The 18,513-nt window shown below is 43.4% G+C and overlaps 2 protein-coding genes and 1 pseudogene across 4 annotated transcripts in view; 2 read left to right on the top strand and 1 right to left on the bottom strand.

Annotated features, from left to right (window-relative positions):
* Window positions 1-4,345, top strand: part of LOC119300846 — an 11,575-nt gene extending 7,230 nt beyond the window's left edge. Inside the window, exons 3-7 of one of the 2 annotated variants that reach the window (XM_037577733.1) lie at window positions 2,213-2,295; window positions 2,466-2,592; window positions 3,486-3,549; window positions 3,628-3,946; window positions 4,177-4,345. In XM_037577733.1, coding sequence (XP_037433630.1) covers window positions 2,213-2,295; window positions 2,466-2,592; window positions 3,486-3,549; window positions 3,628-3,907 — 554 coding nt within the window. In that variant the 3' untranslated portion in view covers window positions 3,908-3,946; window positions 4,177-4,345. Of the gene's footprint in view, window positions 1-2,212; window positions 2,296-2,465; window positions 2,593-3,485; window positions 3,550-3,627; window positions 4,100-4,176 lie in introns of those variants that run through there. The other variant, XM_037577732.1, reaches the window with a different exon arrangement.
* Window positions 4,346-5,606: 1,261 nt separating this feature from the next.
* On the top strand, window positions 5,607-5,745 carry LOC119304614 (annotated as a pseudogene).
* Window positions 5,746-11,602: 5,857 nt separating this feature from the next.
* LOC119300845 (cytochrome c-type biogenesis ccda-like chloroplastic protein 1) lies at window positions 11,603-15,674 on the bottom strand. 2 transcript variants are annotated; one of them, XM_037577730.1, is made up of 12 exons: window positions 15,494-15,674; window positions 15,318-15,398; window positions 15,164-15,219; window positions 14,652-14,779; window positions 14,459-14,544; window positions 14,335-14,366; window positions 13,948-14,109; window positions 13,614-13,686; window positions 13,366-13,506; window positions 12,905-12,997; window positions 12,696-12,742; window positions 11,603-11,897 (listed from the first exon to the last, which is right to left on the bottom strand). In XM_037577730.1, exons 1-12 carry the CDS (start codon window positions 15,591-15,593, stop codon window positions 11,796-11,798), a joined length of 1,101 nt encoding a protein of 366 aa, XP_037433627.1. In that variant the 5' UTR covers window positions 15,594-15,674; the 3' UTR covers window positions 11,603-11,795. The 2 variants fall into 2 exon arrangements, with proteins under 2 accessions (XP_037433627.1, XP_037433628.1); XM_037577731.1 differs by having other exon boundaries at window positions 13,406-13,506; window positions 15,494-15,673.
* Between the last annotated feature and the right edge of the window lie 2,839 nt (window positions 15,675-18,513).

Genomic DNA, 18,513 nt, shown 5'->3' with positions numbered 1-18,513 from the left:
GTTTGACTTGCACGCATGCGGCTTCATTACTGTCACATATGAAATATTTTATAGGAAAAAACTTAGAGAAAAGGTAGACATGGATAATTGGTCCTGAAAGTCTTAATTCAGCAGCAAAATCATAATGGGAATGTCTCTTAACAATCAACAAATTTCCTTTGTCGTAACTTGATTGCGGCTAGCTACATAACTCGGAAAGGACACATAATTATGCATAAAATAGTGTTTTTTCTCATCTTCCACCTTTCATGAAAGTAAGGCAGCTAGGGATTTTATGCAAGGGATGCTACTATGCCGTTCACCTTTGGCTGCCTTTCGATGCCAGAAAGGTGGGGGGGACCCTGGTTTTGGGTTGGTTGTGTGGTGTGTGTGTGTAGCTCTAGCTCAGGCTAGGATTCAGTCTAGGTGTCTGATCGGATGTGGCAATGGGATGGCCTCATCGACAACATAAAATAGCTTCTCGTAGTCCTCATCAGTCCAACAATGCTTATTAGTGTCAGCGGAGGGCATGTGGAGCTTTGATGGATTTGATTTACCAAATCCATCATTATTGTATACTCTTTGATAGATATAGCGCAATCCAAATTAATCCCTAATCTTTTTTGCATGGTCCCTAATGCTTATTCTACAAGTTCTTAATATATTCCTTTCTTATTTTGAATGCAAATACCTAACTAAATACTAAGAAAATTCTTTGTCAACAGCAATCTATTCTTCGTAATAGTATATATTTTGTATATTGAAGTCCTAGATAGGAAAGTAGAGTAGGCAGAGATCCTCTACAAAAGGCCATCTTTGCAGCCTTGCTTGCTCGCAAAGCCATCATGGTTGGTTTGCCTTCCTACACGGGTAGGGATGACAATGGTAGGGTATGGGCGGGTATAACTTCCTTCTACTCAAATCCATACCCATAGAAACTTTTTATACCCACCCACTTCAATACCCATGGGTATAAAATGACACCCATGCCCATACCCATCGGGTATCCTATACCCAATGAATATCCATTGGGTACAATATATAGCATTCAAATTCTTAAGAGGTAGAGAAATGAGTTCAAAATTCAAGTGATCGTGGTAGAGTAGTATAGCACGTATGTGGCTTCCTCCAGTGGGTGGCCTCTTGGAGGCATCATGGGAGTATGAGTAGCGGTTGGTGGAAGGCCGACGTAGTGGAAGGCGGTGGTGGGAATTGGGGATCGCTGAATCGAGTGTTCGACAAGAGTCTAGTAGTAAAGAGTCGATATTTCATCTTTTTGAGGAGTCACGTAGGACGTATGAGGAGTGGCGAGCGGGTGATTATGAGCCTATGAGCTATGACTTGTTTAAGGAATAGGAGATTTAGGGTTGGACCATATGAGTTGGATGTTAAACCCACATGTTATAGGAGTTATTTTCATTTATTAATTTTTTCTGGGTATCCATTGGGTTACTCATGGGCACAATTTCTTACCCATGCCCTACCCATATATTTTGCGGGTATGGGAACCCATTACCCGTGGGTAAAAAATCTCTTCAAGTCTTGCCCATACCCATTGTTTTCGGGTAGGATACCCGCGGGTACCCATGCCCATGGGCAAAACTGCCATCCCTATACACGGGGGAATGAGGGAGGATCAATTTTCTTTCATGAGGTTTTGCGACACAACCACGATTTTCTTGAGGCGCAAAGCTACACAAGGATGTGCCTGGAACATGAACAAAGAATCCAGGGCTGGATCTTGGGCCCAGTTTTGTCTACGTCTCGTCTAGGTAGTTTTGGGATGCGTTGTTACGCGAAATGGACTGCATTGTTGCGCGAAGTGGATTGCTGTGTTTTGTTGGTCTCCTTGGTTCTTCTCTGTTAGGCAATGCATGACCAACTTTGGCCTTGTCGAGAAGGTGATGAGGTAAGGCCTCCTCAATTCTGTCTGATCGGATTTAGGATGGTTTTCCATTACCCATTGTAGCATTCTTCTTCAGGGGGACGATGTGATCCTAAATTAGTTGTCGTTGGCTTGTTCTGGCTCTGGCGGGCGACTTTGGTCCTCTTCAATAATATTACGCTAACTCCCAAGGTGTTCCAAACATTCATAGACATGCGATATGAATCCAACCATGGGAATAATTTGATGGATGAACAAAATATTTTTAGTCTAATAATAGCTACTCCGTAGATACTTCCATTTATTTTCCCTCACAAAAATAGACACTTCATTTATTTTGTTTCACAGGTGTGGATTTGGTGGTTCATGCGGCTGGACCATTCCAGAGGGATGACAAATACACAGTCCTGCAGGCAGCAATATTTACCAAGGTGGGTGGGGCCATGAAATATTTGATGCTGAACTGTACGTAAATATATAAGTGGTATTCAATTATTTCAACTTTTCAAAACTAGTTCTATTTTTTCGACGCTTGCAGTATTTCTGTATATAAATCTGAGAAGCCCTAAGTTAATTTGCATGCTCAACTTTTGCCGACCAGACAAGGTACACTGATATCTGCGATGGAGTGGACTATTCATGGAGGGCAAAATCTTTCCATGAACAAGCAAGAGCTTCCGGCGTCCCAGCTCTCATAACTGCAGGGATATCTCCTGGAGTGAGCAATGGTCTTATTTCTTGCATTCACACATAATTTCTCCATCGATTTGTATCAAAAAAAAAAAATGCTTGCTACGTACACTAATTCTCGGTGCATATTATAAGAACCTCAACTACATACAGTAGTTCATGTTTCATCCTTTTTTACAAATCATACACCAGACACACCACCACATCTATGATAAAGCTTCAGTTATGAACAACTAATAGTAATGCTCAGATTAATCTAGGTAATGTAACAGATTGATGAGGAAATTGAGTATTCAATTTGTGAATAACCCCTGATGAGTACATATTCAGTTCACAAGATTTAAATATAAATGCCTGAGAAAGCTCTGCAACTGCAGATGCAATCAGAATGGGAATATTGACGCTCGATTAGTAGAGCCTATGTTTCAACTTTCAACTAAGGGTGCAGGGCAGCGCCCGATCCGCCTGGTATGCAAACTTAGGTGATTTAGTTATAAATGAGTTTTTTTTTTGAAAAAAGGAGGATAGACCCCCGGCCTCTGCATCTAGACGATGCATGCGGCCATCTTATTAATTATTCACATAGGTCATACAAATAAATACATCAGTCAACCTGAAGCCACCAACTAGGCAACACCTATTGCTACTCCTATCCCATTGATGAAGGTGTGCCGAATATTCAGGCCTAATACCATCAAACCCTAACATCTAAAGCTGGATGCCCCAGCCCAGCCACACACCGAGACTAGGTCCCACACCGGACCGACGCACTCTCAGAGGCTGAGTTGTGATGGGTTAGTTCAATTTGTACTTACTACGATTCACCTGTGCCGGCCTATGCGACGCCATGTTGCATCCCTAGTTTGAACCCTTTGAATTTTCTTTTGAAAATTGTATTCTTAGTTTGTAACTCGATCGTTTTGTATGATAGTGATGGCAGCTGAGCTTGTACGTACTGCAAAAGGCGAGAGTGGTGGTGAACCAGAAACACTCAGGTCAGGAAGATACGTTTGACAAACTTGGGAACCGCCAATGATGTGAAAACTCACTTTTGTTTCAAACCTAATGTGCAGCCTTGGTCAAGCCTATCTTACTAAATCCTCCTACAGATTCTTCTATTACATTGCAAGTACAGGTGGTGCAGGTCCAACTACGTTGGGCACAAGCTTGTTACTTCTTGGGGAGGATGTAATTGCCTATGATAAAGGCTCCCTTGCATTTGGACTTGCTGTCCTTTTTTTTATAATATTCAGTGAATATATAGAAATGAACCTCGCCTTGCCTGATCTTTTTATGAACAAACCCAGGGAGCGAAATCAAACTAAAACCCTACAGTGGAGCTCGCAACATTGATTTTGGAAAAGGGATTGGGAAGAAATATGTTTACTTGATGTAAGTCCTTGAATATATTGTTTCCATTTCATCGAACACAGATTATAATAATTTATCCCTATGAAATTTGATCAATGCAAGTTTATTTCATTAAAAATGCGGTGTGTGGTACCTCTACTATACCATGGGAAAACAAATTATATGTTCCTCTGCAACAAGCCATTATCATGGTTTCCCCTCCCATACTTGAGAAAAAGAAATCCACTGTGATATTACTTGAACAAATGCAGGAACTTACCGGAGGTGAAGAGCACACACAAAAATTTAGGTCTGCCAACTGTTCGTGCTCGATTTGGTTCAGATCCTTTCATCTGGAATTGGGGAATGGAAACGTTCGCAAACTTCTTGCCTTTTGTATGTGTTATTTCTCAAATTAACTACTACCTCCGACCTGGTTTATTAGTCTCCCTCGCACTTTGGGTCAAAGTTTGACAATAGATTTAACTGACAAGATATAATTTATATGTAACCAAAAAAATATCGTTGAAAACTTCAGTCAAATACGAATCTACCCATATATTTTTATGGCATATAACTTATATTTTGCTACTAATCAAATCTAAGGTCAAAGTTTAACACAAAATAAGAAGGGTACTGATAAACCCGCATCTTAAAATTGTGTTACTGATACTTGTACCAACCAAAGGTTACAAGGTATGAGTACCAAGAAAAAGCTTCCTTCAGGAAAATGGAGATCGAAATTTGGCAACTTCATCTTATTAAATGAAATTGATAGTAATAAATGTTTTGACTTCTTGAAAAGAATCATGTAGATGGAGGTGTTATAAGGACCAGCATCGAGCTTAATTTGAAACTAGGAAATTATTTGGCACCAAGTAAGTTTGGAGTATAATCTTAAGCTAGAAAAACAACTGTCTATTGTTAAGCGACAGATATGGCGTGCAAGGTCCGGTTCAACCAGGACGTCTCCACCGAGCCTAGACTAGGGTAGTTAGTTGTGATTTCATCTTATCTCTTGTAACTATCTCTATCTCTCTAGTATATCCCTTGGGCTCCAAGTTAAGGATCCTAACAATGTAATCTTCTCTGTACGCTATACGGGAGTCGCGCCCCGCTCTATATAACACGCAACCGTCGCCCTAGGCAGGGTACGGCGTTCTCTCACATGGTAATCAGAGCCTACCTCTTCCATCTCATCTAGTTCCTCCATTGCCACAAACCTCCTACCATGGCCTCCTCCGGCTCCTCCAACTCAACCCTCTCCGGCCAGATCACCGAGCGCCTCACCCGCACCAACTACATCATCTGGCACCCAGATCACGCCGCAGCTCCGAGGTGCTGGTTTCTTCGGGTATGTTGATGGAAGCATACCCGAGCCGGCCAAGTCGTCACCAAGGACAAGGATGGCAAGGAGGAGTCCATCCCAAATCCGCTCCACCACGTGTGGATCCGGGAGGATCAACAGGTATTGGGATATCTCCTGAATAACCTCTCGAAGGAAGTGCTCGTGCAGGTCACGTCGATCGTCCATGCACACGAGCTGTGGTCGGCGCTGGTGAAGATGTTTTCGTCGACCTCGCTGTCCCGCGTCAACAACATCCGGGCGGCGCTCACCAACGCGCAGAAGGGCACACAATCCGTGGCCACCTTCTTCGCACACATGCGATCTCTCGCCGACGAGCTCGCGGCGGCCGGCAAACCCCTAGATGAAGACGAGCTCATCTCCTACATCATCAACGCCCTGGACATGGAATATCAGCCACTGGTCTCTGCCCTTGATGCTCGTGTCATCCCAGTCACTCTTGACGAATTGTTCGCTCAGATGAGCAACTTCGATCAACGAGTGGCCCTCTTCCAAGGGGCTGGGACCGGTGGCGGCTTCAAGTCTTCGGCAAATGTCGCCACCCGCAGGCGTGGCGTTGCCTCTTGTCCTCGTGGCCCTCCTCGCGGGAATAGCAGGGGCCCTGGCGGGGGAAACATCAGCAGCAACAACAACGCACGCAGCGGTGGCCGACCCTCCTACTCCAACACCAAGGGCGGCCGCCGATCTAATGGCTCCACCAACAAGTCTCGGCCTGATGCTATCCGCTGCCAAATCTGCGGTAAGCTGGGCCACTCTGCAAAAGATTGTTGGTACCGGTTTGATGAAGATGAAGAATCATCTCAAGATGAAAAGGTGGCCGGGGCTGCTGAAGCTTCCTACGGCGTCGACACAAATTGGTACGTCGACAACGGTGCCACAAACCACATCACCGGTGAGCTGGAGAAGGTGACCATGCGGGAGAAGTACCGCGGCCAAGATCACATCCACACTGCTAGTGGAGAAGGTATGAAGATTGGTCATATTGGTCACTCAATTATTAAAACCCCTCATAGAAAAATTCATCTCAAATGCATCTTGCATGTCCCTAGTGCCAACAAAAATCTTCTTTCTATCCATCGCATTGCCATTGATAATCATGTCTTTCTTGAATTTCACCCCTTCTTCTTTTTGGTCAAGGATCAGGCAACGAGGAGGGTGCTGTATCGAGGTAGATGCGTTCGTGGGCTTTACCCATTGATTCCGGAGATTAGAAGATCCAATAAACAAGTTCTTAGTGCCACCAAAGTGTCTTCAACACGGTGGCACGATCGATTAGGTCATGCAAGTTTCTCTTTAGTTGAGCGTTTGCTTAGGAAAATAAACTCCCATATGTTGGGGATCGTGATGTTGAAACAATTTGTGATTCGTGTCAAAGGGCCAAGAGCCACCAATTGCCTTATCCAATTTCTACAAGTATTTCTACCAAACCTTTACAGCTCATTTTTTCTGATGTCTGGGGGCCTGCTCCCTCTTCTGTTGGTAGACATACATATTATGTGAGTTTCATTGACGACTATAGCAAGTTCACGTGGATCTATCTCCTTAAGAAACGTTCGGATGTTTGCCAAGTTTTTCTCAATTTCCAAGCTCTTGTAGAAAGAAAATTTGACAGTAAAATTCTTTCTCTCCAATCTGATTGGGGAGGGGAATATGAGAAGCTAAACTCATTTTTTCAGAAACTTGGCATATCCCATCATGTTTCATGTCCTCATGCCCATCAACAGAATGGGTCAGCCGAGCGCAAGCATCGACATATTGTAGATGTTGGTTTTTCTCTTCTAGCCGGCGCCTCCATGCCCCTTAAATTTTGGGACGAGGCATTCCTCACTGCTGTCCACATTATAAACATGCTACCTAGTCGTGTCATTAACAATGAAACTCCCATGGAAAGGCTTCTTCACACCAAACCAGACTACACGTCACTTCATGTGTTTGGATGCGCCCGTTGGCCAAATCTTCGCCCTTACAATGATCGCAAACTCATGCTTAGATCCAAACAGTGTGCTTTTATTGGTTATAGTGCTCAACACAAGGGCGTCAAGTGCCTTGACATTCCCACGGGTCGTGTCTATATCTCCCGAGATGTAGTGTTTGATGAAACAAAATTTCCCTTCGCAAATCTTCACCCCAATGCCGGAGCTCTTCTACGTCAAAAAATACTTCTTCTACCATCTAGTCTCACCGGCGCTCATCAAGGGGAAAATGATTGTGATGATCCACTATTGACTAATCCTCATAACCTTGCTCTTGAGTCCTGTACTGATGCAGATGCAAACGTTGAAGAAAATGGCGAAGGAAATCCTCAAAACAGTGCACAATACGCTCCAAACGAGCGATATTTCATGTGCCACCGAATGGAGGACATATCCGCCTCGGGATCGGTGCCCCAGCAGCGCGCCAGTGAATCCCCCACGGGATCTGTGCTGCAGCAGGGCGTCAGCGCGTCGGGTTTCGCCCCAACTGCCGGGCGCGGCAGCAGCCAGCCCGCAACTGCCATGCGGGCACCTCCCACTGCGCCAGGCGCGCCATCCGCTCCGCGCCAATCAGCTGGCGACACATGCCAACCTCCGCCTCGCTGGCCAGCGGGCGGACCCCGCCACTACGTGCGCCGCCAGCCAGGTGGGCCTTCAGGCGCGGAAGCTGGTGTAGGCACAGGATCCGGTGCCGATCCTGCCGCGGACGCGCGATCCGGCGTGGATTCTGCCGGGCCCGCGCAATCATTGTGTCATGATGGGTCCAACGTAGATCGCATGCATGGCTCGGGATCTTCTGCTCCGCTCGACATGACCACACCGACCGATGGTGCCGCAGAAGATCCTGCTGCTCCAGAAACCGCGCCAGGAGTATCCGCCTCGGGAGCGCCTCGACCAAAGGCTGGATCCTCTGTGGAGGGCAACAGTGCAGCTCCTCCACTTCCTTCACGTACAAGGCTGCAAAAAGGGGTAATTAAACCTCTTAATTATAAGCAAATAACCAAATTTGGTCTAACTTGTTCTACAGGTGAGCCAGACACTCTTGATAAAGCACTTGGTGATGAAAAGTGGAAAAAGGCCATGGAAGAAGAATACATGGCACTTCAGAAAAACAGAACTTGGCATTTAGTTCCCCCACGGCGAGGTAAAAATCTAATTGATTGCAAGTGGGTTTACAGAATAAAGAGAAAATCTGATGGAACTATAGATCGCTACAAGGCCAGGTTGGTTGCAAAAGGCTTCAAACAGCGGTATGGTATTGACTATGAGGACACATTTAGTCCTGTTGTTAAAGCCGCAACTATTCGTCTTGTACTGTCTATTGCTGTATCCAGGGGATGGAGTCTTAGACAACTGGATGTCAAGAATGCGTTTCTTCATGGCGTTCTGGAAGAGGAAGTATACATGAAACAGCCTCCTGGGTTTGAGAACAAGAGTAAGCCTTCCTATGTGTGCAAGCTTGATAAAGCTCTATATGGACTAAAGCAGGCTCCCAGAGCATGGTACTCACGTCTGAGTCAGAAATTGCAAGCACTTGGTTTTACTCCTTCCAAGTCTGATACATCTCTGTTTATTTACAATAAGTCAAATACATCAATATTTGTGTTGATTTATGTGGATGATATCATTGTTACAAGTTCATCAAATGAAGCAGTGACAGGGTTGTTAAAAGACTTAAATGCTGAGTTTGCTCTCAAGGATTTGAGAGACCTGCATTACTTTCTAGGTATTGAGGTAAAGAAACATGAAGATGGCCTCCACCTATCTCAAGAAAAATATGCTGCTGACCTGGTAAGAAGGGTTGGTTTACAAGGATGCAAACCATCTTTGACCCCCCTCTCAAGTACTGAAAAATTATCACTTGACCTGGTAAGAAGGGTTGGTTTACAAAGAAGATAGTACTAGATACAGAAGTTTAGTTGGGGCTCTTCAGTATTTAACCTTGACTAGACCTGATTTATCTTTTGCTGTCAACAAAGTATGCCAGTTTTTTCATGCACCCACCACAGTTCACTGGACTGCTGCAAAGCGCATTGTGAGATATGTTAAACATACTATGAAGCTTGATCTCTTTTTCAGCAAGTCATCATCAAATCTTGTCAGTGCATTTTCTGATTCTGATTGGGCAGGATGTGTGGATGATAGACGATCCACAGGTGGTTTTGCGGTGTTCTTTGGACCAAACTTGATATCATGGTGTGCTAAAAAACAGGCTACTGTATCTAGGTCAAGCACTGAAGCAGAGTATAAAGCATTAGCAAATGCTACATCAGAAATTATCTGGGTTCAGTCTATGTTAAGAGAACTTGGTGTGAAGCATACCAAAGTTCCATGTTTGTGGTGTGACAACTTGGGTGCTACCTATCTATCTGCTAACCCAGTTTTCCATGCAAGAACAAAGCATATTGAGATAGATTTCCACTTTGTCAGAGAAAGAGTTGCAAACAGACAATTAGAAATCAGATTTGTTCATTCACGAGACCAAGTTGCAGATGGCTTTACAAAAGCGTTGCCCACAAGGAATTTTGAAGAATTCAAGCGTAATCTCAACCTTATACAGTTGTGATTAAGAGAGGGTGTTAAGCGACAGATATGGCGTGCAAGGTCCGGTTCAACCAGGACGTCTCCACCGAGCCTAGACTAGGGTAGTTAGTTGTGATTTCATCTTATCTCTTGTAACTATCTCCATCTCTCTAGTCTATCCCTTGGGCTCCAAGTTAAGGATCCTAACAATGTAATCTTCTCTGTACGCTATACGGGAGTCGCGCCCCGCTCTATATAACACGCAACCGTCGCCCTAGGCAGGGTACGACGGGAGTCGCGCCCCGCTCTATATAACACGCAACCGTCGCCCTAGGCAGGGTACGACGTTCTCTCACATCTATATGCTGGACCTTTTGAGAGATAAAAATGTCACTCTAAAGTTTGCTGAGTGCGTTGACCCTTTCACTCGAGTTATTGATGGGATTGTAGGAGAGCGTATCGCCATAAGAGTGAGTACTTGCACACTTGTTATGTATTAAGTTTGTTGTGTCAATGCCCAGGGCAGTGTATTAGAACTGTTGAATACCACTTAATCAATTTGGTTTTGTTTGAGCAGATTGATCTCGAAAGTTCAAATGGGCACACCACCACTGGATTATTTGCTCACAACAATCTATCCGTGTAAGCACAATTTTCCGGCACAAGCCATCTTGGTAGACATAGACCTACTAAATTAGTTTCCCAATCTACGTTTTAAATCTACAAGTTCTAACATATAAAATACTCCGGATAACAATTTTAATACGGATAACACAAACACGATGCATTTAATAAAGTTGAAGTATAGCCCCTGCTTGTGCCCAACATTGTTTTGCCAGTATCGTTACATTGAAGCTAAGCAGTTTAGATTGGACATTCAGATCCGTGGGCTATGCAGCGGCCGCATTTGCTCTAGCAGTTCTAGAAGGCAGCACAAAGCCAGGGGTTTGGTTTCCAGAAGAGGTGATGTGAAGTTAGAAACCAGAGAAAGAACCAAGAAACTAAAATTTCCTCAACCTTTCTGAAATTATCCCAATTCTTTGAAATGCAGCCAGAGGGAATAGCTATTGATGCAAGGAAGCTCTTGCTCCGACGGGCATCTCGAGGAGTAACAAACTTCACAATGAACAAGTGATTTACTATCTTAAATAATAGCAAACAAATAGTGAAATCAAGTATATTTTTATGTTAATAACAAGTATGGCATTTGAAAACAGGAATTCCGGGATGATAGAATGCTGATAATATGGAAATGAATCCCCGGCTGATAGAATGCTGATCATATGGAAATTGGCGATGGAAGTTATAGCTTCATCAAACTATTGTACTCTTCCTCTGTAATCCCCCCTCTCCCTCAATGTAACTCTGAACTATGTTCTGGGCTATTCGGTTGGTAATAAAGTTCAGGCAGGCGTAAGCCCGCCGTTGACGCGTAAAAAAACGATGGAAGTTATGCCTGAGAACAAAATCTCCATGAAGAGTACAGAAAATTCCTACTCAGTTCATGTTAAGTCCTGCATGAATTATGGAGCTGTAAACAGGGAAGCACCTAGTCACATATTTGGAGCAGGCTGGTTTAAGTTGGAGCCCATTCAAGTTGGAGTATTATGTTTCTCTGTGATTTGATTATTGCAGGTTGTAAAAAACAGAATGATTCTGTGCTGATGTCCCCTGTAACAAAACCTGCTGAGGTAACTGCACAAATCATATACTCCCTCTGTGATCTAAACGCTCTTATATTAGTTTACAGAGGGAGTAGTATCAAGTTCATACATAGTAGATGGGCATGTAGATATTTACTTATCGTGTTGTTGTTTTCTTTTGGGTCCCTGAAGGGAATGGGGTCAAACCTCAAACTTTTCTGTGGACTGCTGAGATCAAGATGTTTAAGTTACCGTAAACAGATTTGCATTCCTATAAAAGCTAGAAATAACTGATGCTACTTCCTTGCCATTTATGTTTAGCTACTTTACATCGCAAGACATGTTGGCATGTGCAACAATGGTGATCCTTGTCTAGCGGCTCTTGTTCAGCAATGGCCTACAACTCTACAGTTCACATCACCATTGATGTCGCAGGGAACAGCTTGTCCAGTAGGGTATAAACACCTCCACCCAATAGAAATGCACCACTGCCAAGCAAATGTTAGTGCAATGCATTTCTACAAATAGAAAATACAATTTAAAAGGAATTCTTGGTATTTTTCTGAGGATATTTTCCTCGACAATAGGATCTTGGTTAGAACCTCTGTGAGGAATAGGAATGGCGCCATTTTTGGTATAAGTTTAGAACAGTACTTTGGAAAAAGCAGTATTCTAGAGGAGAATAAAAGGGTAGGTTTGATGTATTATCTTTTCCCAAAAAGAAAGACAAAAAGTGTAACTGTAAGTCCTGAGCTGAGATAGTGAAATTGTATAAAACAAAATATGCTTGATATCTGTAAAATAAAGGTAGATTAAATGTTCGCCTCCAAAGAAAAAGGACTAGCGATTTCTTACATAGGGTAATTATCGTGTGTTGTTACTGGGCAATCAATATACAGGATACATAGATAGTTAATGTAAATGCTTTAAATGTTCACCTCCAAAGAAAAAGGGGTAGCTATTTCTTACATATGTCAGTTATCATGTGTTGGTAATTGGCAATCAATATACAGTGTACATAAGTATTTAATTACATAGCTAGTCCAGGAATGGATTTAGTTAGTAATTTAGCATTGTGAAGTATATCCGCTGTATTTGTACAAGGAATTGGACACATATGGTTAAAGTTGACAATTTGATGCACAAAATTAAGTTCACCAATATGAGAGTTGATTTTAGAATCTTGACCAAAAAGTACATGATGCGAGTTCATGTAGAGTTAAATATTTACTCAACAGAAAAGAAAAACAAGACACAGTAAGAACTAAAAACTAAGAAGTAGATACCTGATGGGGTTTATCCATGTGGAATATCTTCTGAATGACAGCAAACTCTGTAGAAGGCAATTAACTAATCAGCCATCATAACTCAAAAGTAGAAAAAACATGTGTGGTTGATCTATTAGAATGATGATGTTCATGAAGTCCAAGAGCAACTAGAAGTTAGTTTTTGCTGGTACTATCTTATCTGTACTTAATAATTTCTATATATATACCTGCAATGCTCCAGCAAAAGAGGCTGCAATGAGAAGAGGTGCAACATAGCCAGTTGTATATGTCAACAACAAACTTCCCCCAACAATTGGATCCTGACAGGAGAACGTTGAAGTTGTAGTTACCAGACTTCATCATCATTTAAGAGAAGGAATAAGCTGGAGGAAGCCGATACTACATGTTCACTACTATGTCAAAAGATTAACCAAGCATATTAAAGTACGGTAACACAGATTGGAAAGCGAAGAGTTTAAACAAATGTGAATCACATGGCGAATTACTAACTTTACTAATTAAACTATTAAAGTCTATCACAAAAATTAAAATAATTCTGCATTTGAGCTTTAAGCTACGTAATAAAGTACTGAGGCAACTTATATATCCTGTTACTCCCTCCGTTCCAAATTACTCGTCGCAGAAATGGATGTATCTAGAACTAAAATACATCTAGATACATCCATACCCGCGACAAGTAATTCGGAACGGAGGGAGTATATGCATACTCTTGAAGTGGCAACATATCCCAGAAGGGTAGCAAGAACAGGTGTACTGCAAGGTGATGCTGCTAATGCAAATGTAAGGCCAGCAAGATATGCTTGTACACCTGACAACCAAATACAGTTAGGAAAAAGCAAGATATTACTGACTGATTAAAAGAAATATAATGACATATATAGGGAAGAAATAAAAAATAGTGTCAAGAAACATCACTGGAAGGCAAGTTAGCTGCAGCAGCTCGAGGATCATAATCGCTGAAAAATGAGGGAAGTTGTAGCTCAACTACCTGTCGGATACAACATAATCAGAAAAGAAAATGGATTAGGGTAGTGTGCTTATACCTAATATTATTACAGAAGCAATAGCAGAAACTTAAATTTCAACGAAAGGAATTACCACTGTGATTATGTTTTTACAATTATTTAAGGAAAAAAGAAACCACAATGAAATCAACTCCTAATCGATTTGGCTTTAAGACTGCATGGTAGAAAGATAAATTGATTAACATGCCCCAGTTTATGAATTTTCCTTTTGGTTTGTGATTTACCTCAAGTAGGTTCAGTCCCATGACGATTCCTAACCCAGAAGCAGCCACTGGGAGTCCTTGTCCTACTTGCCCATAAGCCTTTCCAGCAAAAGAAGCAGCAACACCAAGGATGGCTAAGGTTGTTGCCAGTCCTAATGAGAAAGCAACTGAATTTCCAACAACCTACTAGATAGAACAAAAACAACTCAATTTGTATCAGGTATGATACAGACTATCAATGAGCCAAACTAATCATGTAAGCGTCTTAGTACAGATTAGATGTTGCACATACATATTCTGACAGATAACGATGTTGCACATACATATTCTGACAGATAACCATTACCAATTTCTTTTGGTTCTTTTATGGCACGCAAAACCTGAATATGCTTAGTTATCTTAAATTACCTCAGCTCGATCTTTTCCAGAGCCAAAGGCACCTGGAAGATTTTAAAAGATGTGATATATCAATTCATTAGTGCTAACCAATTCTGGGTCAAAGAGATCATTTCAGAATAGCCACTATACTTGCCTATATATCCTAGAGTCAATGGCAGAACACTGAGTGTACAGGGAGACAAACTAGTTACAAGTCCAGCACCAAAAATTACTGCCAAGCTGGAGAATAGAGGAAAAGGTCAGAAAGAAAAGAGGTATGGATAGGAAGCAGAAAATTAAAGGATGCTGTGTCTACAGCAAATTAACTGCAGAGAAAGAAAGCTGACCTGGTGAAACTGAGAGCAGACAACTGATCCAGAACAGCCTCATTAGCTTGCTGCCCAGCTGAAAACAATAAACCTCCAAACCAATCTCCGATGCCTAAGTCAGCCAAGAGAAGTCCCGATGATCCTAGCTGAACAACAAGAAATGGTTTGGGGGGATCGCTCCACGTAAAGAAGGATTTTACCTTTTAGGTTTGCCAAGGGATGCAACAAGCAAGAAACAGGAAACACAGATATAGCCTAGATAGTTTGGAAGCACTTTGCAATAGCGTACTGATTGATTTTGATGCATGGTGTGCTGATTACGGCTTATGAAATTGGCTACGTGTTACACTACCAATCCAAATATCTTTCTCTTTTTTTCCGCGGGGTTAATCCAAATATCTTTGTAGATATTGACAGTCAAAGTTCGATTTTAGCTAATGCCTAAAACTAACAGCTTCTATAGAACAAGGAGGAAGCATCCAGGAACGATAAGAACAAAACAGATTTGAAGGCCCTCCATGTTGTCTCACCAGAGAATCCCCGAGGTCGGCAGCATTCGCAGCCCCAGCAGCAACCAGACTTCCCACTGAACGCAGAAACAGCAGTGTTCTCAGAGCCATGGCATCGAAAACGTTGCCAGCAAGAGATAAAAAAGTACACATAAGGTAAGCTTCAGGTTAGTACCGGCTACACATGACAGCACGATCGGGCGCGGGCGGAGGAGCGACCGCCTCACCACGGCCCCCGGCCTGGCTCCACGAGTCTCTGCGAATGTTTTTCTCACGTGATTATTATATACATAAAAACAGCAGATTGGGTGCCAGTGGAAGCACGAACACGCGGTAAGCGCGGAGACACACCTGTCGTAGGCGAGGAGGATGGGGTGGGGTTAGCAGCTCGCGCTGGGAGGTGTGGGCGGCGGGAGACCACGGGGCGGGTGCTCATGGCGACGGAGAGCATGGCGGGAGGGCGGGATGTTGTCGAGCAGAGGAGAGTGGAGAAAAAGTGTTTTTCGGCTGCGTCGCCCGAGAATAAAGTGAGCGTGTGGACAAGAGAAGAGATAAAAGCGTGTTGCGTGTCTGGTTCACGCTCTGGAGAGTTAGAGCAACTGCCCATTCAAACGGATAGCGATTTTTTTGTTCATTTGGGTCGACCGTCCGTCCGGCGTCCGTTTATATGGGTCGGCAGCACGCTCAACATGCCAACCCAAATGTATAGGCATGGCCGGCTGGCCACCCAATTTTACATTGATTTGCATTCAAACATATTGTGAAATGAAATAACAAGCAAAATAGTTTAACCGCCCAAATAAATGGTAAACTTTTACAAGACAAATACAAATAAAAATGTTTCACATAGTTTTGCAAACGAATAAAAGAAGATACATTTATTGGTTGCCAACACGAGTCCACATATACTCAACCAAATCATTTTGCAGTTGCACGTGAGTTTCTCAATCACGCATGTCTTCAGCTATCGGCTCTCTCAAATACTCAGGGCCAAACACAGCAATCACAGCCTTGCAGAACTTATACAGTGATTCTAGGCATGTGGACTCGCTCATACGGACGTACTTGTCAATGAGATCATCAGGCACTCCATATGCGAGCATTTGGATGGCGGCAGTGCATTTCTGATAAGAGGAGAAACCAATCTTGCCGATGGCATCCTCTTTGCATTCAAAGTAGTCATCATAGCCGACCACTCCCTTTCTAATATAGTTGAAAACATGCCTACTCATACGAAACCGGCAGCGGAATTTATGATGTTTGAACAACGGGTTTGTTGCATCAAAATAGTCCTTCCAGAGAAGGAAATGCCCGCTCTCTCGGTTACGATTCAAAACCGGAAGGTGGCCCGAAATGGAGCCACTGAATAACGGCCGTTGGTTGTTGAGGTGGTGATGGACCAACACGGCAGCCAATATCTCCTCCTCGTCGTCGGACGACGAATCGTCGGAGTCGCAAAGGAAATTGTGAAAACAGAACTCGTCGGCGGAGTCCATTTTCGTACCTTGACAAACTGTCGAATAGCTTGCGACGTCGAAGAAAGAGACGGCCGACAAGGGGAGACGCGGCGCCCACAGACCAGCTAGCGGGCGTCTTCTTGGTCGCGGGCGGTTGTGCGGTGGGGGAAGCGGCGACGGGAACCAGTTTGCTCTCCGGCGACAAAACGGCGACGGCGGGCGACTAGGGGTAGGGGCGTTGCTAGACGGATGTGGAGGCGACGGCAGCTGGAAGAGTCGCCGGCAAAAATGGGCGGCGACGTCGATGACGGAGGAGGCGGGGCGAGAGTTGCTTGATGGCCGGAAGGTGAGAGAGGAGGCCAATGTGCCATAGACCAGCGGGCCCGAGGACAAGAGTAGGCGAGCGCGCGCGTCCGTCGCGTGTCCGCACCGATACAAATCAGGCTTAAAAATGTGTCGGAAATGAGTCGCTCACGGACAAAAAACGAACGCGTATCCGTTTAGATCAAAGCGTTGCACCGTCTTCTATCCACGTCGATCCAAACAAATGACCGCGGACGAAATGGGTCACCCTATTAAAATTGCTCTTACTTGACTAATGGGTCGTGGCTGGCGAAAAAACATTTCTCATGAATACGCTCGTATCTACCTACTCCAGAGAAATGTATACATGATTAGTTTTCTCATAAGCGTGTTGCGTGGCTGGTGAAAAAACATGGGAGTAGTTACTATAGTTACTAAGCTCCCATGATTTTTTGGCCTCTCGTGGTTTGGGGGTTGTGGAGGGCTTTTTTTGGCCCATTTATGCTTTTTTTTCACTTGACACTAACAGCACGACGTGCACCATTTTTGTAACATCCTTTGCCACTACACTATATGCTGCACAGTCAATAATTAACCGATCAATTTACTGCTCTCGCAAAAAAAAACCCGCTTAATTTACTGCATGCTACGGTTAATGTTTTTATTAATGCTTAAATAAATAAACAACAGATTGTCTTATACTTATGAGCCAATTTATAAATCGGTCAGAAAGGGTGCTTCAGCAAACAAAAGTGCTCTGCTTGCCTGCATACTATACCAGTAAGATCGTGCCTTCTACCTTTAGAGCATCTCCAATAGAAAATGTAGGTGAAAACGGGAAGTGCATGAATAAACCTGGGTACATATGAACCCACTTCGGAAAACATATTTCTAAATGCTAAAAAAAAATCTGAAAATGGTTGCACGGATACGTCTCCATGTTCTATGTGTGTGCATAAATTTTCTCAGAAAAATAACTTTTTTTATGGCATGTGCAAAAAAGACAAAAAATTATGTCGTGAAACGCTATTTAGAAGCACTGAAATTTGTCTTTTTTACAGAGACAAAACAAAAAAAATATTTTTGTGCTGCACACACATTTGCGAACATGTATACGTGAAATTTTCTTTTGAATTTTTTGACTTCTTAAAATGTGTTTAAAGTGCATTTTTTTGAAAAGTGGGTGCATATGCCCATGGATGCAAGAGGTGCCCTCTCGGTGAAAAACTAACTAACTAACTTTTGCATCTTTGAGATCAAAAAGCCACCTCTAATAAATGATGTAGATGTAAAAAAAATATCACCTGGCCAAATGATGTAAAATACAACACCTGGAGATGCAAATTTGCATCTCCACCTGCAGGTGATGTAAAACGGTTGGTCGCACGCCAACTGTTGTTTATTTCTTTTCTCCCCATTGTGCGTCTTCTTCCTCCGACCATCGCCCGCCCACCCACTCACCACGCCACCGTCGTCCCGTGCTAGATCCGGCCGCCAACCAATCCCGCTGTCGTTTCCGTGACTCCGTCGCCACAGCCCGCCTCGAATCGGGCTCGATTCGCCACCGTCGTCGCCGCTCGATTCTCCAGCACCGACATCTGATTCGCCACC

The sequence above is a fragment of the Triticum dicoccoides genome, chromosome 5A (assembly GCF_002162155.2).
Source record: "Triticum dicoccoides isolate Atlit2015 ecotype Zavitan chromosome 5A, WEW_v2.0, whole genome shotgun sequence".
Classification (NCBI taxonomy): Eukaryota; Viridiplantae; Streptophyta; class Magnoliopsida; order Poales; family Poaceae; genus Triticum; species Triticum dicoccoides.
Note: the sequence above shows the minus strand (reverse complement) of the source record. Positions and strands in the feature narration are given on the sequence as shown.

Coding starts and splice junctions, on each gene's coding strand:
- LOC119300845 (XM_037577730.1), bottom strand. CDS start 15,593: ATGCTCTCCGTCGCCATGAGCACCCGCCCCGTGGTCTCCCGCCGCCCA. Junction 15,399..15,493: donor ATCCTCCTCGCCTACGACAG/GTGTGTCTCCGC, acceptor AAACATTCGCAG/AGACTCGTGGAGCCAGGCCG. Junction 12,743..12,904: donor CTTTTGCTGGAGCATTGCAG/GTATATATATAG, acceptor TGCCTTCTACAG/AGTTTGCTGTCATTCAGAAG.